This window comes from Hippocampus bargibanti, linkage group LG09, assembly GCF_051943395.1.
Source record: "Hippocampus bargibanti isolate YZ-2025 linkage group LG09, ASM5194339v1, whole genome shotgun sequence".
NCBI lineage: Eukaryota > Metazoa > Chordata > Actinopteri > Syngnathiformes > Syngnathidae > Hippocampus > Hippocampus bargibanti.
This window is the reverse complement of record NC_142742.1, coordinates 1,701,737-1,725,000: the sequence shown is the minus strand read 5'-3', so window position 1 is coordinate 1,725,000 and position 23,264 is coordinate 1,701,737. Positions and strand designations below refer to the sequence as shown.

Below are 23,264 nucleotides of genomic sequence, written 5' to 3'. Positions count from 1 at the left end.
GGTTCATATACACGTACACAAACACGCGTAGTACACAAACACAAACACGCCATTAGCTTGCTTGTGTGCCGTTTAGTTGCTTTTCTGTTCTGTGCTTAGAGTGTGCAAACCCCCCCATCACCTCGCGATAACTATAGTTTTGATTAGCGGCGGTGTACATAAACCGAACTGCAAATATGATGTGCTGACACGGTGATTCTTGTCTCCATTTTCGACCCGTGTGTCAACAATAACAAACAAGTTTTATTTCCTCCCAATCTAAACGGGTGAGGAGGTGGGAGGCGGGGGGGGGTCCTGTTTATCAATCACAAACCAATATGTATTGTATTTTGTACAGCTCAGATAATAATACATTTGATTTACAAGCGCCTTTCTGAACACCCATGGACACTTTACAATAAAAACAATACAACCATGAATAAAACAATAAATAATAAAGCACCAGATTAAACTAGACCATCAAAGCAAGTTTAAACAGGTGAGATTTGAAAGTAGGAAGGGAGTCGATGTTACGGATGTTAGGTGGAAGTGAGTTCCAGAGTTTGGGAGCGGAGTGGCTGAAAGCTCTGCACCCCATCGTGGTGAGATGGGCAGAGGGCATACAGAGGTGGAGGGAGGAAGAGGATCTGAGGGAACAGAGATTTGAAGTAGGTCAGACAGATAGGGGCGGGGGGCAAGGTAATGGATGGCTTTAAATGTAAAATCTGGAAATCTTGCCCCATATAGTTTAGGAATTAACTCTTTTTGTTTTGATGAAAAAAGAAAATGTAAGGTTTGTAATGTTTCATTCTTATGTTTATGTAGTCGTCAAACTCAATATTGTGTGCCTCCTGAAATTTGAATGAAAATGACCATGTGGAGTGGACACATCGTCTGGCAGTGAATTAGTTAGCTGACTGCCTAGCTAGCTAACTGTTTTATCCGTTAGCTATCAAAATCAGAAAACCTTTATTCGTCCCACAATGGGAAAATTTGCAGTCCACAGCAGCAATTTGAAAGGGGATGGGGTGGGACGGGGTGAAAGGACAGAAAAAGAAGATATTCTAAGCATAGGAAACTAAAAAATGTTAACTGTAGACTGTAAATGTGCAAAACTACATGGCGCAAGTATCGAGAATGTAGCTCTATTGCATCAACATATATTTACAGTACAAGTGTCCAGTTCTTTTTATCTATTAGCTATCTGGCAGACTAGCTAGCCATCTGGCTGGCTATCCATCAGTTATATAGCTGGCTAGCTAGCTATGTAGCTGGCTATCTATTAGCTATCTAGCTTTCTATCTATTTGATTTACTTCTGGGTTGAGTGAATGCGGCGTGTGTGGCTGCCGCTGCTCACCCACAGAAAAACTTATTCTGTGACTGAAAAGTGACCTGTGTGCGGTCTTGACGAGCCAATCGTCCTGAAACGACAAGGGTGGAGGGCATTTTGGGGGTATACAGAGTAGCTATACTTATGAACGTCTCGTCACCTTATGAACGTCTCCTTAACTTATGAACGTCTCAACTTACGAACGTCTCTCCTCAACTTACGAACATCTCTTTGGATGAAATGTTCAATGTTTTTAAATCGAGAACAGCAACAACAAAATTAATTCGCTGAAAAGCTATCTGGCTAGCCATCTATTAGCCAGCGCGCTCACTTTCTATCTTATCTATCTATCTTATCTGGCGCGTGTGGCTGCCGCTGCTCACCCACAGAAAAACGTATCCTGTGACTGAAAAGTGACCTTGAGAGTTTTGAAAGCCGCTTATAAATGAAATGTATTATTACAGTAAAGTCTCGTTATATCGATATCGGATATATCGATAGTCCCGGTTATATCGATACTATTTCTATGCACGCACGGAGAAAATGACATGCAAACAGGGTTGGATATATCGATAGTCCCGGTTATATCGATATTTTTTCGGACTCCCTTGAATATCGATATAACGACACTTTACTGTATTATTATTATTATTTGGTCATTTCACTTCCCGTCGAGCATGTTTGGAGGGAAATACGAGTCACATGGATGATCGTAAGGGTCACCAAGAAACCCAAAAAATACAATCCATATTGATTTATATAGCGCTTTAACAACAGCTGATGACATGGTACTCACCCCCGGATTGGCCTATAAGCAGGAACTTCAATAGCTGTGGGGGGGGGGGTGTCACGGTGTACCATGATGATTACATAACCGCTTTGTTTACAGTCAGCATGTGACTTGCGGAACCAGCTCAGGGTTGACAAATCATATCGGAAATGTTGAGTGGTGTTTAACGGAGTTTCCGAGATTTTCTTTGTTTGTTTTCCAGGCCGATGACGATTAATAGGCGGAGGCAGATTAATTAATCATTGGAGCTGATGTTCGTTTGAGGCGAAAACGTCACTATCCAAATTATTTAAAACCACTAATTGCGACAGGTTGTTTGAAATGCCTTTCGGCATGTTTGTTGACAGCTTGTTGGATTTGTTAATGTTTCGTTAAGTGTTTTGTTTTGATTTAAATCCCGCCACAGTTGTCAGGATAATCACCTTGGATTGATCTTCATACAATCTATATATTTGTTGTGATATTTTAAACAAAAAAAGGTGCAGGGATTTCCCAGGTTCATTACTTTTGAAAGTTAAATGAAAACAAAGGGGATTTGTTTTCCCTAAATATTAAAAATGGCTACTGTGGTTGCTAACTCTCACTTTGTCTCATAGCCCTAAATGTTGCTCAAAAATCTTACCAATTGTGTCAAAACAGGAAACTGGTGTGCTTCTTCTGATCGAATTAGATCTTGATTGTCTAATCATCATCTTCTTCTTCTTTTCCTTTCGGCTTTTCCCTTCAAGGGCTCGGTCGCCACAGCGAATCAGTGCCCTCCATCTTAAGAATTTTGATCCGCATGTTTGTTTTGGCCAAGCTTTTACGTCGGATGCCCTTCCTGACACAACCCTCTGTATTTATCCGGGCTTGGGAACGGCACAAGAAGACTTTTGTGGCTCCCAAAGACAAAATGGTCATCGGCACAGCGGCACTATACTCACCATTTGATGACAATGCTCTGAACTTACCGTAAAATAGGCATCTATTTCCCTATATTACATCATAAACAGAACTTCGAGGCCCTTTAAGATGCTTTATCTTCCAGTCACATAATAAATAATGAATACATTTGCTAGATTTAAAGGACAACCGACGTTGTATCCATAATTTGTCAAATGGCTTCAAATGACTTCTACTGAGAATATTTGACAAAGATTCCACCGCATGTAGCTATATTTTACGTTTTAAGACTCGCGGTGAATATTCCGGAAGTTTTGTTTTTGAGTTGGTGACGAGTCCGTACGTGACGTCACTGAAGGAACACCCCTGAGCGAAAAAAGGACACATTGTCGCAGTCCTTCCATCACGTCAATGCATTTTGCTGTACTTGTTTGGTCTGAAAACTTTGTGTTGATCCGTGTTGATGGCGAAATTATAAGGAAAACATAAATAACGCAATGATGAATCCATTGTATGTTACACCGAGACAACTCTTTGAATTTCGCGGACAAAAATTCCAAGCTGAAAAAAAACTATTTCCAACGGTGCTCTGGCGCCATCTTCTGCATTTTCTGTGACGCTACACATCAGTCTTGATGCCTCAAAATGGCACAGAATAAATTGTTTCATCGATTGCAAACATGTATGCTTTCCTCTTCAGAACTATTTGAATCATTTTCATAACTGGAGGTGTAACAAAAAAAGCATATTCTCCGAATCTGAAGCCATTGTTTTGATTCACAAGCAATGCAAGACGTCTTGGCGTGACGTCACACACTGGGGGCGGGACTTTTAAGTCATTTTTATTGGTTATTTTGCATTTGAATAAAAATATCATACTGCATGTTTTGGGTATTTTAGATGCTATAATTATTAATATTTTTTCTGATGTCAGGAAACAAAAAAAGTGATGTCGGATGTTAAAGTCACAAATTTGCTAGATTAAAACCTGCAAATTTGCCAGATTCAAACCCGCAAACTTGCCAGATTTAAAGTCACAAAATTGCCAGATTTAATAAATAAAAATATAAATAGATATGTAGCTGGCTAGGTAGCATTTGGCTTCTAAAAGCTTTAATGTAGCTTTTTTTTCTTCATTTTCTTGCGTTTAATGTGTGATTTTTTTTTTTCTAATCATACCATATTTTAATTGATCACCAAAATATTCAATAACCGCAAATGTCATCGACTAATATTTATTGATTATCACAAACAAGATGGACCGACTTCTCTGTGGAGATGAATGATCGGTAATGTTCGAGGGAGGAGTTTGGAGGGGTTGGGGGGGTGGGGGGGCACTTCTGCATGTTAACAATGCAAATGTACCCCCCCCCCCCCCCCACCCCCCGGTGATCTATCATCCATTTGAAACTGTCTGCAACTTGGCGTCGCTCCAAAACCGGAAACCTCTCTCTCGGGATCTGAAATGATGAGCTTTGTATCTGCGTTGATGTTTTCGCTTGCGTGTGGGGATCTTTTTATGATTATTATGATTATGATTATTATTGTTTTTTTTTTTGCCGGCTCTTGTGAAAATGCCAGCGTGTCGATCCTACCTCTTATTATGTCTTTCCTGTTCTGTAGGCTTCTGATGCGGTGCGCCTGCTGCTTGCCAGCGATTAAGCAGCTCGCTTTTAATGCCTACACGGGCGCTGGAAAGTTGTCAACGCTAAAAATATTTCCTCACCAGAGGAACAATAGTCTCATTTGAGCAAATATCGATCGTACTTTATCCGATAAAATTCAGATAAAAAAATGTTTGCTCTTATTCATTTTAAAGAAAATTAAAGTTGCGTCCATAATTTGTAAAATAACTTCAAATGACTTCTACTGAGCGCATTTTACAAAGATTCCACCGCATATAGCTAGCTAGCTATACATAGCTAGCTATATCTTACGTTTTAAGACTTGCGCTGAATATTCAGGAAGTCTTGTTTTTGAGTCGATGACGATGCCCTACGTGACGTCATGGAGGGAACGCCCGTGACCGAGAAAGTGACACACAATGCATTTTGGGTATTTTTAGTCTACACAAATTCCGAGCAGACAAATCACCCATTTCCAACGGAGTTTTTGCGCCATCTTGTGCATTTTCCGAGAGCTACATTGGAGTCCAGAAAGCTCGAATTGATGCGGAAGGACTCCTTGAATCGATTGCAAACATTTATGCTTTCCTCTTCAGAACTATTTGAATCATATTCATAACTGGATGAGTCACAGGAAAGCATCTTCACCGAATCTGAACTCTCTGAAGTTATAATTGTTTTGATTCTGGAGCAAGGCAGTTTGTGAAGGAGTATCCTGGCGTGACGTCACGAACAAGGGGGCGGGACTTTCTGAATCTCCCCAGTTTCGAGCACATTTTGTGGCAATTTTGAGACACTAAGTCATTTTTATTGGTGTTTTGCGTTTGACTAAAAATATCCGCCTGCTTGTTTTGGGTATTTCAGATGCTATGAAACATTTTTCTGATGTCACTTAGGAAACAAAAAAAATGGTGTCGGTCGTCCTTTAAGCGTCACGAAATTATAACAATTTGTATTATTATTTTTTCTTGGTTAGACACAGCGCTGGCTCAGGATGTTCAAATTGAATCCCTTCAAGCACGTCTCGTCCTGTGCTATATTTGCGTCGCTCTTACTTGATTATTGATGCTGAAATGAGCAAAGAAAATTGTGCCGGTGTGTGTGTGTGTGTGTGTGGGGGGGGATCTTGATGACGGACTTGGTATTTCGGTGCCTGCTGGTGATTTAAGATGGATGATGATTTTACATCAAAAGTGATAAAATATTATAAAATATATATACAGTAAAGTCTCGTTATATCGATATCAGATATATCGATAGTCCCGGTTATATCGATACTATTTCTATGCGCGCACGGAGAAAATTACATGCAAACAGGGTCGGATATATCGATAGTCCAGGTTATATCGATATTTTTTCGGACTCCCTTGAATATCGATATAACGAGACTTTACTGTATATAAAATATTTCATTCCGGGGCTTGACATTCTTGAAAAAGTAGGCGGGGAAAAAAACGTTTGGGTCCATCTTGAGGAATGATCCCTTGTAGGCGCTTTCTCTGCCATAATTTTACCTTGTTCCTCATCAATTGTGTTCTGTTTAGCTGGGTTGATAGCTCTTTGCATCAAGTGTACGGATGGCTTGTGCAGGTTATTTGTGGAGCCTGATTGATGGGGTATTTTAACCTTGCAGTCTACACTTTGTCTTTGAACTATCAAAGTTGAAATGAGTCAAAATTTCACTGTTTTCTATCCATTTTCTCACTCTGCCTGTCTCTCTAATGTTTAAACCACCTCCCCTCACTGCTGCGTTCTTGACCAATCACGTGGCTTTACCCAAAGCCTGGGGGCGGGGAATACAGGACAAAAAAACGTCCGCTCCAATTTCCTTGTTAGGAGAACGGGCTCGTTCGCCAACGACACATCACTCATTGTGGCGCTCCGTGTGTATCCCGAAAAATAGTTTGTATGCCAAGGTTTAATTTTCATAAATTTAACGTTCGTAAACCGAAAAGTTCGTAAACCGAGGTATGCCTGTGTATAGATTTTTAATCTAACGAATTCTCCCTCGGCCTATTATGTCAAACCTCCGCGCAGTCTTCTGGAAATCCAGACCAACCATCAAATAGAAGGAGGTCACAGCAAAGCTTTAAGTCAAGATGTAAACCCCGCCCCCTCCCCGCCGGCCATCCTCGACGGTCCGTTGTTGCTCTTTTATCACACGTCCGTCCTGCTCTGCGCAATTGAATCGAGATCTTTAAAAGCCACGGCCTTCTTTTTGTTGCCAAAAAACGACTTGCGCAGGCCTGCCTCAACCAGATTAGGGCCGTGTCACACGGGACATCGGCAGCCGTCTCCCGTAGTACTGTACGCTCATTCTTTTAACGACACACACACACACACACACACACACACACACACATAACCTGGAGGAGTGAGGAAGGATGCTGCGCGAAACGCACAAAGTTACAAGATCTGGACTGAAAAAATGGATTCCCTGCCGCCTCACCAAACTCCAAAATTAAATGCGTCATACGGAAGGATGGATAGAGACAATGCCACGTGCGACCTGGAGGCCTTCTCGGCTCTAGTTTGACACAAAATGGACCCGTGTGCCCACCGCTTGTTAAAACCAAGCAATTTTTTTGAGATAAGAGTGATCCAACTTTTGAGTGATTTAACACGAGGGATCTGACCTCAAAAATATTAGTTATGTCACCTTGAAATAATAATATCATCATCATCATCATCATAATTACACATTTCATGCGCCAGCGTTCACTCAACCCGGAATAACTCAAATGAATAAAAAACTAGCTAGCTAGCTAATAGATAGCAAGATAGATAGATAGCTAGCGAATAGGTAGCTAACAGATACAGAGGTAGCTGTACTTATGAACGTCTCATCAACTTACGAACGTCTCCTCAACTTATGAACGTCTCTGTAGATCAGGGGTGTCAAAGTCATTTTTTGCCGCGGGCCACATTGTAGTTATGGATTCCTCTCGAGGGCCGTTATGAATTTGGGGAAGCCATTAGAATGTTTAATCCCCTCCACATATTACATATAGAGCACACACAAAATTAATGAATAGCTAATTTTCAAATCTGAAGTCAAGAATAATGACTTTTATTGTGGTTGACATCCAAAAATATGAAATTTTGGCTCAGATTTTAGCATTCATCATGGAATTTAACAAGTTTGATTTGCTTTCGTGGGCCGAAAAAAATGATGTGGCGGGCCGGATTTGGCCCGCGGGCCTTGACTTTGACACCTGTGCTTTAGATGAAATCTTCAAGTTACAGATTATTTTTTTGGGGCAATATCTGGAGTTTTTTTTTAAATCGAGAACAGCAACAACAAAATTAATTAGCTTAAAAACTATCTGGCTATCCATGACCAAATTTATTCGGGTTTTGATTTTTATTGCGGAGTGGGTTCAGATAAAGCGCTGGTAAGACCTCTGGCCATGTTTTTTCCCCTTCCTAAACTACCAGTAAGACGTTAGTTTGCTGACGAAGCTTCTTGGATAAGAAGCGAAACATCCGACACCTTCAAACAAGTACAGATGACGGCTGACAAAAACGTTTCATCGATAAAGCTACCCAGCAACTTCTCGTATTCGGAGGTGTCAAAAACGAGGAAAAAAACACTTTTGGCAGTCCGGTTTGTCTTGGGGTGTTGTCAAGATTAAAAACAGCCTCGAATGGTCGATTTCCCGTCTGGCTTGCCAGTCGACTCTCACAACCGCACGCAGCCCCGAAGGCAAACGCAACACCACATCCCCTTTTTTTACAAACACGCTTTCCCTTCATACCAAAAGCAAATAAATTTCCAGTCGAGACAAACGTTACAAATCGCCGTCACCCGGCAAACAGCATTTTTCTTATTCCAAAGTCAGTTTCCGTGGCAACCAAACCCGCGCAGACCTTAAATGAGGCAACACCCCCCCCCCCCCCCAACCCGTCTTCCTCCCCACCTTGGACTGTCACAGGCGTTATTATTGCGGTGTAAATTTCCCCTCAATGGTTCTCAGCTGTTTGGCGGTGATAAAACAAGACGGCGGGCGTCTCCGCAGGGGGAAGGCGGCCGGGACGTACGGATTTAAATAGACGCGGCGGATTCGGATGATTTCAGAAACTTTTATTCGCTTCCATTGGACCACCCGAACCGCTTGCAATGCATTTTTAGATCCGTAAACGTTCACCGCGGGAACCCATTTTTTTCCCCCTATGTTTACGATCACGAATTTGTTCGGAGATTCTTAACTGTCATTTCATTGAGGAAAAAAAACGATTAGCACTTAGCATGTTAGCATCATCGCCACATTGTTTTGCATGTTAGTTATGCCATATGTCTTCGTGTTGTCATATTATTTATGTTTTTTGCTTTTTTTTTGTTTTTACTTTGTTACTTCCGGGTTGAGTGAACGCTGGCGTGTGTGGCTGCTGCTGCTCAACCGCAGACAAAATATCCTGTGACTGTAAAGTGTCCTTGAGAGTTTTGAAATGGATTATTATTATTATTATTATTATTATTATTATTATTATTATTATTATTATTATTATTATCCAGCACATTATAATAATCCAGAACATACACACACACACACAGTAAAGTCTCGTTATATCGGTTATATAGATAGTACTGCTTATTACGATACTATTTCTATGAATGCAAGGAGAAAATTTACATGCCGCAGGATCGCATATATCGATAGTCCGGTTATATCGATATTTTTTCCCACTCCCGAGAATATCGATATAACGAGACTTTACTGTGTGTATGTATATACAGTAAAGTCTCGTTATATCGATATTCAAGGGAGTCCGAAAAATATCGATATAACCGGGACTATCAATATATCCGATATCGATATAACGAGACTTTACTGTATATATATATATATATATATATATATATATATATATATATATATATATATATATATATATATATATATATATATATATAATTCCAGCAGCTCCTGTATTTTGTTTTTCTACTTCTTTCTTACCTTTCCTCTCATAACTTTCTTCTTCTTCTTTTCCCTTCAATGTCCTTTCATAACTTTGCTGCAGTGAAATGTTCGTATGTACAGTTGTTCGTAACTCGAATGTTCGCAAGTAGGGGAGCGTCTGTACTGTGAAGGGACATGGGGTGAGCTGTAATCAAAGGAAGAACGTTCAGAAATTGTCATTTTGTGCGACGAAAGTCAATCGTGGCAGCGAGTTAACTGGCAGTGGTTGGACGATTAATTGATCTACTGCGTCAATTTTAATCGTCCGGATTGTTTTGAAATAAACGCTTTGTGAGGATGACAGAATTCAAAGCTAAATTTATAACGAGGCGCTTAAAAACAACAAAAATCACTTTTCCGATCGCCTCCACTGACTATTTTCTTCAACGGTGACAAGTTAAATCACAGACCGTTGCAGTCATTTACATTTCTGACTGCAGTAGAGTGACAGCTGCCGAACACGCAACGCAGATCTGCAAAATCCATCGCCGAAAGTGAGCCAAAAAAAGAAAACCGCGGCGAGTGCAAACTGCGAGCGCGTCTCGCACCAGGATGATGATGTGTGATTTGACGCTACGATGAGAGTCGGTGGGCTGCCGAGTAGGTTTGAGAGGTGCAACAGTGAAATGTTTTATTCATCCTGGAAGAGCAGAATCGAATGTTTGTGGATGGCAAGGGGGGAGGGGTCAATAGCGACAACCACAAAGATCCAAATTATTATTCAACCTTATGACAGTCAAAAATACTGCGGTGGGACAACAACAACAACAACAAAATGACAACAATTATCTCCTTTGATTGAACATCCCCAAGGAGGCTATTTCAATGCTACTCCTGCCCTGCAGGTGGCGCTGAAAAATTGCGCAAGTCGATGAAGTATTGCAAGTGGAATATCATGTCGCAAAATGGAAATAATAATATATGTTATTTCTAAGTGCTGGAAAAACAATGGGTGCGTCGATTTAAGAGTAACGACAACAAATTCCAAAAATCCGCATGTAAGTGAATTAAATTAGGGGGGGCCGCGGTAAAAAAAAACTTTTTTATACACCACCCCTACAAAAAAAATACTTGGGCGGGGGGGGGGGATAAAGTACGGATTAACCGGATTTCCATTGATTTCAATGGGAAATAGTGACTTGGTTTAAGAACCTTTCAAGTGATAAATGGGCTCGCCGAAAAAAAATACTTTGGAACTCGAAGTTCCATTGTGCCACCCCCAGGTCCAGCAAAAAGGTACGCAAATCCACAGCTGCTCAATCACAAGTACGCAATGTTCGACTGTACGACATTTTGCTATCTATTAGTTATCTATTAGTGGTCTGGCTGGCTGGCTATCTAGCCAACTATATATTAGCTAGCTAGCTTTCTATCTATTTGAGTTACTTCCAGGTTGAGTGAATGCTGGCGCTGGGGGATTCCGGCCCGCGGGCCGTATGTTTGACACCCATGATCTAAACAGACGTTCATAAGTTGAGACGTTCGTAAATTGACGAGACGTTCGTAAGTTGAGACGTTCATAAGTTAAGGAAACGTTGATAAGTTAACGAGACGTTCATAAGTAGAGCTGCCCCCAAAATGCCCTCTCCCCTCCTGTCGTCTCCGAAATACACTTGTCGTTTCAGGACGATTGGCCAGTCGGGACCGCACACAGGGTGCACCGCATTCAAATTTTGCCCGTGTGCTAACGCATGTGCCAACAGTTAAAATCCTCCTGTACTGAGTTGTTTGGATAAGACCGACCCTCGCCTCCCCGACCGCCAATTTGTCCTTCTTTTGCCCGCCCCCACTTGTACTACCGCCTTCTGGCGCAAAGTCATTAACAGCTGCTATGTTTGTGGAAGTGTGACTGAGCCTGTAAATCTCCCTTTATGGAATAACGCATTCTCCCAAAACACATTTGCTAGCGACGTGACCTGGAAGTGACAATGTTCTCGCTAACGCACTCTTCCTACGATATTCCGTCTTCAAATAGGAATGTTGTAGAACCACAATAGCAATATTCCAGGCCATCCATCCATCCATCCAGCCTCTCTTAGGCCCGCAGAGAGGGGGCACCCTGAACTGGTTTCCAGCCAATCGCAGGGCACACATGGCCAAACAACCATCCCACACTCACAATCACACCGAGGGACAATTTAGAGTTCATTTTTACGGCCAAATTTGTGTCAGCCCAATTTTCCCCCCAAAAAAGATTGGTAGCGACTCCAAAGTCGCTAGCTACTCACCACTAGCTACTAACTGCTAGCGACTAACTGCTAGCGACTAACTGCTAGCTACTAAACACTAGCTACTAAACGCTCGCTACTAACAGCTAGCTACTAAACGTTAGATACTAACCGCTTGCTACTAAACGCTAGATACTAACTGCTAGCCACTAACTGATAACTACTAACCGCTAGATACTAAACGCTAGATACGAAACGCTAGCTACTAAACTCCAGCTATTAAACACCAGCTAGTAACTGCTAATTACTAACTGCTAGTTCCTAACTGCTAGCTACTAAATACTAGCTACTAAATGCTAGTTACTAAACGCTAGCTACTAACCACTAGCTACTGAATGCTAGCTACTAACCACTAGCTACTAACCACTACCTACTAACTGCTAGCTACTAATCACTAGCTACTAACTGCTAGCTACTAACCGCTACCTACTAACCGCTACCTACTAACCGCTGGCTACTAAATGCTATATACCAAACGCTAGCTACTAAATGCCAGCTAGTAAACGCTAGTTACTAAACGCTAGCTGCTAAACGCTAGTTGCTAAACGCTAGTTGCAAAACACTTGCTACTAAGCGCTAGCTGCTAAACGCTAGCTACTAAATGGCAGCGACTAAACGCCAGCGACTAAACGCCAGCTACTCAATGCCAGCTACTCAATGCCAGCTACTAAACACTCGCTACTAAACGCTAGCTACTAAATTCTAGCTACTAAACGCTAGCTACTAAGCTACCAAACGCTAGCTACCAAGCTACTAAACACTAGCTACTAACTGCTAGCTACTGACGCTGGTAAGATGGGCTGTATTATTTTATGCCAGCGTTATTTTTATTGATTTGTTTTAATTATTTTTTTAGCATCCTAAATTAGACATTATTATCGCACTCCAGGTTGACATGATGATGTCGTCGACACCAATTTGAACTGGCTTTGACGCCGCGCTAACACACGCGAGGCAAAGTAGTAGTTGAGCAACTAAATGCTGAAGGGAGTCTAGAAATCTATTTTTGAATGAAGCAGCAATCGAATCTCCCCTTCCAGCCCTCCCTTTTCCTCCATTGGGTCCCGCTTCCCACCCAATCAAATCAGCACTTTGGCTGTCGGGGCTTATGACCCTCAACGGTCGCCATGGCAACCGAGGGCAACCGATGGCCTGCCTCCCTGAGAACACGCCGTTCATGTGAAGTGCTTTTCACCGAGGCTCGCCGTCTCTTCTGCCTTGCTGTACGAAGTACTACTTTCTCTCGCGATCACCGGTGTCACGGTCGGGTATTTTTAGAATGATCAAATGCAGCGTTAAAATGTATATCGGAATCTTTTTTTCCCCCTCGTTTTAGACATTTTTTTTTGCATCACCAAATGTGTCATTCTGTGAATGAAGGTGAAAATTGACAATATTTTGTTACTCCAAACTCTGAAAAGTGAAGCGGTGGAGTTGGTTTAAATTCGTCAACACAATACAGTGAAGATATATATATATATATATATATATATATATATATATATATATATATATATATATATATATATATATATATATATATATATATATATATATATATATATACAGTAAAGTCTCGTTATATCGAAATAGTATCGATATAACCGGGACTATCGATATATCCGATATCGATATAACGAGACTTTACTGTGTATATATATAGTAGTTTTGCCATAATTATTGTTTTGACATTGTTGTTGCCACATTTATACGTGTCCAAAAGTTAGTTCCCAATAATTGATGTAAATTGTAAACAGTTCCCCACCAGAAATGAAAACAATACCTTTCTTCCGGCGTTACATTGCTTTTGAAACCACTTCATATTTTAATACACCCCCCCCCCTTACACATCCAGTCTGTGGTCATCAGCTGATGCTTTGAGTTTCTCAAGTGAGAGGCAATATTCAAATAGGTACTACACTCTCTCTTAGCCTGCCCCCTACTGTCGCCCAGACCGCCTTTCAAACACACTTGCACACGCACACACACACACACAAACACGATCCAAGGGGGTTAAAAAGTGCACCCCCGAAGTACTCCAACCAAGTGCGATGACACTTGACGTCCCGCTTGGCAGGAAGTTTTAATTAGCATGATTGGATTTTCTCCAACAACTTTGGAGCTTTTAAGCTTCCAATTGTGCATTTTAGCGGCAAACGGAAGGTTTAGTATTTTGTGGATCATACTGCTTGTAGTGGTTGTTGGCACAAACTGCACCGGCTTTGTGCGCCCGAGCCTCATTAGCATAAAAGCAGGAAGACAATTCACGTGACGTTTTTCAGTCCATTCCGCCTATTTCCAATATCATGTTCCTTTTTTCGGTCACTTCCAAAATATATTTTATTGATTCATATCTTGATTTCCTTTTCGCGTGACGTTAATACAAACTCCCGTTGAAAAGATCCTCTCATTCTTTGGATTTATTTTTTTTTGTAGTTCCCCACGTGGCCAGTTGGTGTCATCCTTTTGCGTTTTTTTTTTGGGGACCTTCACAGTTTAAAAAAAAAAGAAAAATTACTCATCAATGACAAATCATTTTTTTTTAAACTTCTCTCCAGGTCCAGAAAACATTTAAGAGCCAGACTGCATTCCGTCCTGGAGCCTTTCTACCCCCTCCCGCCCCTCCGACTCTCCCCCCCCAATCCGAGCCTTGCCGTGACTTTCAGACCTGAGACGCGCATCACTTTCGGACACTTCATCGTCCCAAGCCGACAGGATGATCACCTCAGAGCTCTCCGTTCTCCAGTGAGTGACATAACCCCAATTTACAACCCCCAGTCCCCCCCTATTTAAATGAATGAATGAATGAATGAATGAATGAATAAATAAATAAACATGCAAACATAGACATGCCTCATAAATACACAAAAAAACATAAATGAATGAGTGTGTGAATGGTTAAATAAATAATAAACCAGTACATAAACAAATAAATAAAGGGCAACCAAATAAATTAGGGTGTGAATGAATAAATAATAAATACATCCATAAACAAACGCTTAAATAAATAAGAGACGACCAATTAAATAAGTTTGTGATTGAATAAATACATCAAAAAGTACATAAACAAATAAATAAATAAATAAGGGGCGACCACATAAATAAACACATAAATAAATTAACCGGTAAATAAAAGAATAAATAATTTAATAAATAATTAAAAAATACATCGAAACATAAAAAATATGAATTTAAATGTAAAAAAAATAACTTAAAAATTACAAATAAACACAAATTATAAATAAACACATAAATAAATTAACAGAAATAAATGATGAATAAAACCATAAATAATTAAATAATAATAATAGAAAATAGATCGAAATATAAAAATAATGAATTCAAAAATAAAAATATAACTTAAAAATTACGAATAAAACAATAAAAGAATACATAAAAACAAAACAATAAATAAACAAGTACATAAACAAATAATGATGTGAATGAATAAATAAATAAATAAATAAATAAATAAGGGCCGGCCAGATAAATAAGGGTGTGAATGAAGAAATAAAAAATGAACAGGTTCATAAACAAATAAATAAATAATGGGCGACCACATAAATAAACACAAATAAATTAACAGGTAAACAAATGATAAATAAAACCAGAAATAATTAAATAATAAATAATTTAAAAATACATTGAAACCTAAAAAATAATGAATTTAAATTTAAACAATAACTTAAAAAATTACAAATAAAACAATTAAAAAAATCCATAAAAACATAAAAAAATAATACATTTAAAATTAAATAACTAAATAAAAATAAATGGTCAACCTTTAACACTATAAAAACAATAAAGACCAAAACATGCATTTTTCCTCCCCCTCACTTAAGTCGCACTCACTGTGCAACCCGCGGAAAATTGTACGACTGACTCCAAATGAGTAAACATTTTCATCCCGCCCACTGCAAAAATTCTCGCCGCGCATTTGAATAGCTTTGCAATTATCATTTTTTTTTATTGCGCATCGTTAGAGACTCCTCCAATGAGTCGGGGGCCGCCGATACGGTGAGCCTCAGCATGAGCATGGCGGACATGGAGGACCCCGAGGTCAAAGGCAAGAAGAAGCGAGGGAGGCCTGGAAAACAAGCCCAAGTAAGACAAAAAAGACAAAACAATAAATTTCAATTTCTTCCGCATAAAATCATATTCAGGCTACGCTAACATGGATGAATGAAAACGTTGCTAGTAACCATACGTTCCGCTCTCTCCAGACGGCCAATAAGAAGCCCCGCAAGACGCCGGCGGAGAAGACGGGGGGCGTGGCCAGGGGGCGGGGCAAAGCCAACGGAGTGGCCCAATACAACGGCGACAGCTCGGAGCCCATCACCCTCTTCGAAGTGGTCAAGATGGGAAAAAGCGCCATGCAGGTGGCCGATGTCCAATTCCAGCCATTCGCTTCACCGGCGACGGACGGACGGACGGACGGACGCTTTGCTTTTGTTTATTTTATTCATTTGAATTTGTCTCTTTTTTTTAGTCCGTGGTGGACGAATGGATCGAGTCGTACAAGCAGGACAGAGACTTGGCCTTGTTGGATCTCATCAACTTTTTCATCCAGTGCTCCGGTTGCAAAGGTACGACGACGAAGAAAAAAAAAATGGCGTGAAAACCGCTGGTTTGGCCTGACCGTCAAAAAAAAAAGTCTCCTTCCGCCTTCGCCAGGCACCGTCAGGATCGAAATGTTTCGCAACATGCAGAACGCCGAGATCATTCGCAAGATGACGGAGGAGTTTGATGAGGTAAAGTGGATTACTCGCTGTCGTCACATACTTACCGACATGTATGAAACTTCAACCCAAACCCAAACATTTGCCGCAGTTGGACCTTGGCTTACGAACTTAACTGGTTCCCAGACAGAGTGTGTAAGGCGAAAAGTATGTATCCCAAAAAAATATTTCCCATAGGAAACCATTAAAATGAGAATAATCCGTTCCCAGGTCTCCATAAAATATAATTTTCAACCTCAGCCTTCAAGGGCAACCGACGTCTCCGGACAAGTTGTGTCTATAATTTGTAAAATGGCTTGAAATGACTTCTATTGAGCGTATTTTACAAAGATTTCACCGCATATAGCTATATTTTACCTTTTAAGACTCGCGCTGAATATTCAGGAAGTCTTGTTTTTGAGTTGGTGTCGAGTCCGTACGTGACGTCACTAAAGGAACGCCCCACACCGAAAATAAGACACATTGTAGCAGTCCTTCCATCACGTCAATGTATTTTGCTGTATTGTTTGATCTGAAACCTTGTGTTGCACCCAAAAGCTGCCAGAAGAGGGTGTACAACCAGAGCACATTAAATCTCAGTTATCTAGGTAGCTACCAAGCTATCTACTTGTTATCTATTTGCTATTTTTAAGCTATATTTTAGCTGTCTAGCTGGCTATCTGGCTAGCTATCCAGCTAGCTATTAGCTATTTGGCTAGCTATCTAATGGATATCTAATAGCTATTTATCTATTAGTTATCTAGGTAGCTATCTAACAGCTATCTATTAGCTAGCTTTCTATCTATTTGAGTTACTTCCGGGTTGAGTGAACGCTGGCGCGTGTGGCAGCCGCTGCTCACCCGCAGAAAAACTTATCCTCTGACTGTAAAGTGACTTTGACAGTTTTGAAAGGTGCTTAGAAATGAAATGTATTATTATTGTTATTATTACGTTGTATTTATTTTTTTGTGCTAACCCCGCCCCCTTTCCGTCTGCGCTCCACAGGACAGCGGCGACTACCCGCTCACCATGCCCGGCCCCATGTGGAAGAAATTCCGCTACAACTTTTGCGAGTTCATCTGCGTGCTGATCCGCCAGTGCCAATACAGCATCATCTACGACGAGTATATGATGGACACCGTCATCTCGCTCCTCACCGGATTGTCCGATTCCCAGGTCCGAGCGTTCAGACACACGTCCACGCTGGCCGGTAAGAGAAGGGACTCTGAAATTATTTCAGAAATGTAAATTAAAAAAAAAAATGGTGGGAGTTGACTCTCTAACGTCATTCGTCCCCCGATTGTAGCGATGAAGCTGATGACGGCGCTGGTGAACGTGGCGCTCAACCTCAGCATCCACCAGGACAACACGCAGCGGCAGTACGAGGCGGAGAGGAACAAGATCGCCGGCAAGCGGGCCAACGAGAAGCTGGAGCTGCTGCTACAAAAAAGAAAAGAGGTGCGCACCAAGAAAAATAATAACATGAAATAAAAGCAAATGGCGACCAAAAATGTTTTTGAAAGCAAAAAAGTATCTTGTATGTTTGTCTTTGCGCAGCTTCAAGAAAACCAGGACGAGATTGAGAACATGATGAACTCCATCTTCAAGGGCATATTTGTCCATCGTTACAGGTACAAATGGCCCCCACACCTCATTTTATCTCTTTTTGTTTGTATTTTCTATTTCCCATTTTCATTTTACAGGAAGTGGAGTCAAAGGACTGTGCCAATTCATTATTTATTTACCTAGTTTTTCATTTTTTGTTAAGGAAGTTAATTAAAAAAATATATATATATATATATATATATATATATATATATATATATATATATATATATATATATATATATATATATAATATAATATATATATATATATATATATATATGTGGTTTCTATGTATAATAATACATATTATTATTATTTATATTTAATATACAGTAAAGTCTCGTTATATCGATATCGGATATATCGATAGTCCCGGTTATATCAATACTATTTCTATGCACACACGGAGAAAATTACATGCAAACGGGGTCGGATATATCGATAGTCCCGGTTATATCGATATTTTTTCGGACTCCCTTGGATATCGATATAACGAGACTTTACTGTATATATATTTTTTATATATAGGGCCTAAACTACCAGTAAGACTTTTGTTTGCTGACGAAGTTTCTTGGATAAGAAGTGAAACGTCCGACACCTTCAAAGAATATATATATATATATATATATATATATATATATATATATATATATATATATATATATATATTTTTATTCTATTTTATTTTATTTTATATAATTTTCTCCTTGAGTTCATAGAAAAGCAGTACTATCGATATAACGAGACTTTAATATATATATATATATATATATATATATATATATATATATATATTATATCGATATATAGTCGGTTATATCGATAGTACTGCTTATTACGATACTGTGTGTGTGTGTGTGTGTGTGTGTGTGTGGCTCTATCAAAAATGCCTGTGTGAATTAATTAATTATTTATCTAGTTTTTGGTATTTTTGGTTGGGTGTTTAATCAAAAAAAGTCTTCTTCTTTTCCTTTCGGCATTCCCTTCAAGCTCAATAAAGAACTATTTTCCGATTTTGCTGGTACCGGTTCTTCTTTAACGTCTCCTCCCAACCCCCCTGCAGGGACGCCATTGCCGAGATCAGAGCCATTTGCATCGAGGAGATCGGCGTGTGGATGAAGATGTACAGCGACGCTTTCCTCAACGACAGCTACCTAAAATACGTGGGCTGGACCCTCCACGACCGGGTGAGTTGAGCGCCAAGCTCCCGGCGGCCATTTTGTCTCCGTTCGCTCACCTCGGTCTCCTTCGACAGCAAGGCGAGGTGCGTCTCAAGTGCCTGAAAGCTTTGCAGAACCTGTACACCAACCGCGAATTGTTCCCTAAGCTGGAACTCTTTACCAACCGCTTCAAGGTAACGGCGCGACAAAGACGCGATACGGGAAGTGGAGTCAAAGGCTTAGTAGTGATCCACGTTGGTTGTTTTGACTCGCCCGCCGCAGGACCGCATTGTATCGATGACGCTGGATAAAGAGTACGACGTGGCCGTGGAAGCCATCCGACTCGTCACTCTCATCTTGCAGTAAGTACTCAGCAATGTTTCCTGACAAAATGACACATCTTTTACCATATTTTCCGGTGTATAAGCCACACCGTAGTATAAGGCGCAACACCGATGAATGGTGTGTGATTAAATGTATTATTATTATTATTATTATTGTTATTGTTACTGTTACTGTTGTTACTGTTACTGTTGTAACTGTTGTTATTGTTACTGTTATTATTATTATCATTATTATTATTATTATCATTATCATTATTATTAACATTATTATTAGCATTATTAGCATTATTATGATCATTATTCACATGATTATCATTATCATTATTATTATTATCATTATTATCATTATCATTTTTATTATTATTATTATTATCATTATCATTTTAATTATTATTATCATTATTATTGTTATTGTTATTGTTGTTGCTCTTACTGTTGTAACTGTTGTTATTGTTACTGTTATTATTATTATTATTAGCATTATTAATGTTATTATTAATTTTATTACCATTATTATCATTATCATTATTATTAGCATTATTATGATCATTATTCACGATTATCATTATCATTATTATTATTATTATTAGCATTATTATTATTATTAGCATTATTATTATTATCATGATGATCATCATTGTCATCATTATCCCTTTCATCACTATCATTACTATCATTATTGTCATTATTATTATCATTATTATCATTTTTATTATTATTATCATTATTATTATTATTATCATTATGATCATTATTATCGTGATTGTCATTATTATCTTTATGATCATTAATATCATTATTACCATTATTATCATCACTATCATTACTATTATCACTATCATCACTATCATCATCATCATTATCACTATCATCACTATCATCATCATCATCATCATCATTATTATTATTATTATTATTATTATTATTATTATTATTATTTATTATTATTACTGTTGCGCTTTTGTCCTTGCAGGGGCAGCGAGGACGCTCTGTCCAACGAAGACTGCGAAAACGTTTACCACTTAGTCTACTCGGCCCACCGGCCCGTCGCCGTGGCCGCCGGCGAGTTCTTGCACCGCAAGTGAGTCGGGGGTGCCCACCTGGCGCAATCACGCCGCCATTTTGGCTTATTGACATCAAATTTCCCGTGGCCGCCGTCAGGTTATTCAGTCGTCACGACCCCCAAGCGGAAGAGGCGCTGGCGAAGCGCCGAGGCCGCAGCAGCCCCAATGGCAATCTCATACGCATGCTGGTGCTCTTCTTCCTGGAGAGTGAGGTAACTAACATCGGCGGCGCTCTTCGGCAGAATCAGAAAAATTGAGCTGCAAATTGGGCATTTTCAGAAGGTCCCGCCCCCAGTTCGTGACGTCACCCAAGACGTCTTGCTTTGCTCGAGAATCAAAACAATGGCTTCAGATTCGGAGAATATGCTTTCTTGTTACTTACTCATCCAGTTATGATTATGATTGAAATAGTTCTGAAGAGGAAAGCATACATGTTTGCAATCGATTAAAGAATTTATTCCGTTCCATTTTGAGGCAACATTGGGGGGAAATGTATCACCCAAAAAGAGGCAGAAAATGGCATCCAAGCTCCTGTGAGTACTTAATCAGCCCGTTTCCACAGGCTGATAAATTCCTTCCATGGAGCTTAGACGCCCTCTTCTGGCGGCTTTTGGGAGTAACACGAGGTTTTCAGACCAAACAAGTACAGCAAAATACATTGACGTGATGGAAGGACTGCTACAATGTGTCCTTTTTTTTTCGGTCAGGCGCATTCCTTTAGTGACGTCACGTACGGACTCGTCACCAACTCAAAAACAAGACTTCCGGAATATTCAGCGCGAGTCTTAAAACGTAAAATATAGCTAGCTATATACGGTGGAATCTTTGTCAAATACGCTTAGTAGAAGTCATTTGAAGCCATTTTACAAATTATGGACAGAACTTTTCCGGAGACGTCGCTTGTCCTTTTAATGCTCATTGTTGTCGTCGTCTCAAAAATGTTCATTTATTAATTGAGCAATTGATTAATCTACTAATTGGTCAAATATTGTTCATTTTGTCATAAAGCCTTTATTCGTCCCACAATGATTTATTGATTGATTGATTGATTTGATTTCTTTTTGTATTTGTGTGTGTGTGTGTGTGTGTGTGTGTGTGTGTGTGTTGTGTGTGTGTTGTGTGTGTGTGTGTGTGTGCGTGTGCGTGTGCGTGTGTAGCTTCACGAGCATGCGGCCTACCTGGTGGACTCCTTGTGGGAAAGCTCCCAGGAGCTTTTAAAAGACTGGGAGTGTATGACCGAGCTGCTGCTGGAGGAGCCCGTGCAGGGGGAGGAATGTAAGACAACCGAAAGCGGGCCCATTCTTTTGATGAATATTTCTGCCCTTGACCCCTGACCCCCACCCACCCCCAATCTAACCTCATCCGTCCATCCCTGCAGTGCTGTCGGACAGACAGGAGAGCGCGCTCATCGAGTTGACCGTGTGCACCATTCGACAGGCGGCAGAGGCACATCCACCCGTGGGCAGAGGCACCGGCAAACGGGTGCGTGGCGCCACCAAGGAAACGGATTGAATTTTGAATGAACTCATTGAGTGCCAGACCATGTGCAAAAATGTGTCGGCTCCAGTTGCCAGGGTTTTTGTCATTGTCACTCGAATTCCAGGACCCACAGAATATTGAGTTTTAGATGACATAAACATTCAATGCAGCGTAAAAAAAACCTTAGACTCTCTTTCTTTCACCCTTCAGTAAAATTAAACCATTGAATGGGAAAGTGGAAGCTAGCTAGTTGGCTGGCTATCTATTGGCTATCTGTTGGCTAGTTAGCTGGCTATCTGTTAGCTGTCTAGTGGCTAGCTGGCTGGCTAGTTAGCTGGCTATATATTGGTTATCTGTTTGCTAGCTTTCTGGTTAGCTGGGTATCTATTAGCTATCTAGTGGCTAGCTGGCTGGCTATTTAGCTGGCTATCTATTGGTTATCTATTAGCTAGCTGTCTAGTTATCTGGGTATCTATTCGCTGGCTATCTGGCTGCCTGTCTGTTAAGTATTTAATGGCTAGCTAGTTGGCTGGCTGTCTATTATATATATATATATATATTATTATTATTGTTATCCAAAATTTTTGATTGATTGATTGATTTTTTTGTCTCCCCACCTTTACTGCGCCCCCGTCCGTCTAGGTGCTAACGGCCAAGGAGAGGAAGACCCAAATCGATGACAAGAACAAACTAACGGAGCACTTCATCATGGCTCTCCCCATGCTCTTGTCCAAGGTGAGCGAAGTTTTTCTCTCCAAGCCGAGATTTGAAAATGTCTGCCGACTGACCCCGTCGCCCCCCCCTTTACCCCCCCTTTGCCTCCCCATGGCAGTACCAAGCCGACTCGGAAAAAGTCGGCAACCTACTACAGATCCCGCAGTTCTTCGACCTGGATGTGTACAGGTATTATGGTTAATATCATTACTATTTGGCTGGCTAGCTAGCTGGCTACCTCGCTGGCTATCAATTTGCTATCTATTAGCTATCTGGTTGGCTCACTAGGTATCTAGCTGGCTATGTATTAGTTATACGGCTATCTGGCTACCTGGCTAGCTGGCTAGCTGTCTATCTATTAGTAATAACAATAATAATAA

General features: G+C 40.2%; 1 protein-coding gene across 1 annotated transcript in view; it reads left to right on the top strand.

Moving 5' to 3' along the window:
* The window catches only part of stag1a (STAG1 cohesin complex component a), a 36,030-nt gene that overhangs the window by 584 nt on the left and 12,182 nt on the right, over positions 1 to 23,264 (top strand). The window contains exons 2-18 of the mRNA XM_089003750.1: positions 14,356 to 14,542; positions 15,781 to 15,901; positions 16,021 to 16,176; positions 16,287 to 16,383; positions 16,472 to 16,548; positions 17,521 to 17,725; positions 17,822 to 17,973; positions 18,073 to 18,146; positions 19,187 to 19,310; positions 19,379 to 19,477; positions 19,566 to 19,645; positions 20,601 to 20,708; positions 20,789 to 20,903; positions 21,849 to 21,966; positions 22,070 to 22,173; positions 22,813 to 22,905; positions 23,003 to 23,073. Coding sequence (XP_088859876.1) covers positions 14,514 to 14,542; positions 15,781 to 15,901; positions 16,021 to 16,176; positions 16,287 to 16,383; positions 16,472 to 16,548; positions 17,521 to 17,725; positions 17,822 to 17,973; positions 18,073 to 18,146; positions 19,187 to 19,310; positions 19,379 to 19,477; positions 19,566 to 19,645; positions 20,601 to 20,708; positions 20,789 to 20,903; positions 21,849 to 21,966; positions 22,070 to 22,173; positions 22,813 to 22,905; positions 23,003 to 23,073 — 1,823 coding nt within the window. The 5' untranslated portion in view covers positions 14,356 to 14,513. The remainder of the gene's footprint in view (positions 1 to 14,355; positions 14,543 to 15,780; positions 15,902 to 16,020; positions 16,177 to 16,286; positions 16,384 to 16,471; positions 16,549 to 17,520; positions 17,726 to 17,821; positions 17,974 to 18,072; positions 18,147 to 19,186; positions 19,311 to 19,378; positions 19,478 to 19,565; positions 19,646 to 20,600; positions 20,709 to 20,788; positions 20,904 to 21,848; positions 21,967 to 22,069; positions 22,174 to 22,812; positions 22,906 to 23,002; positions 23,074 to 23,264) is intronic.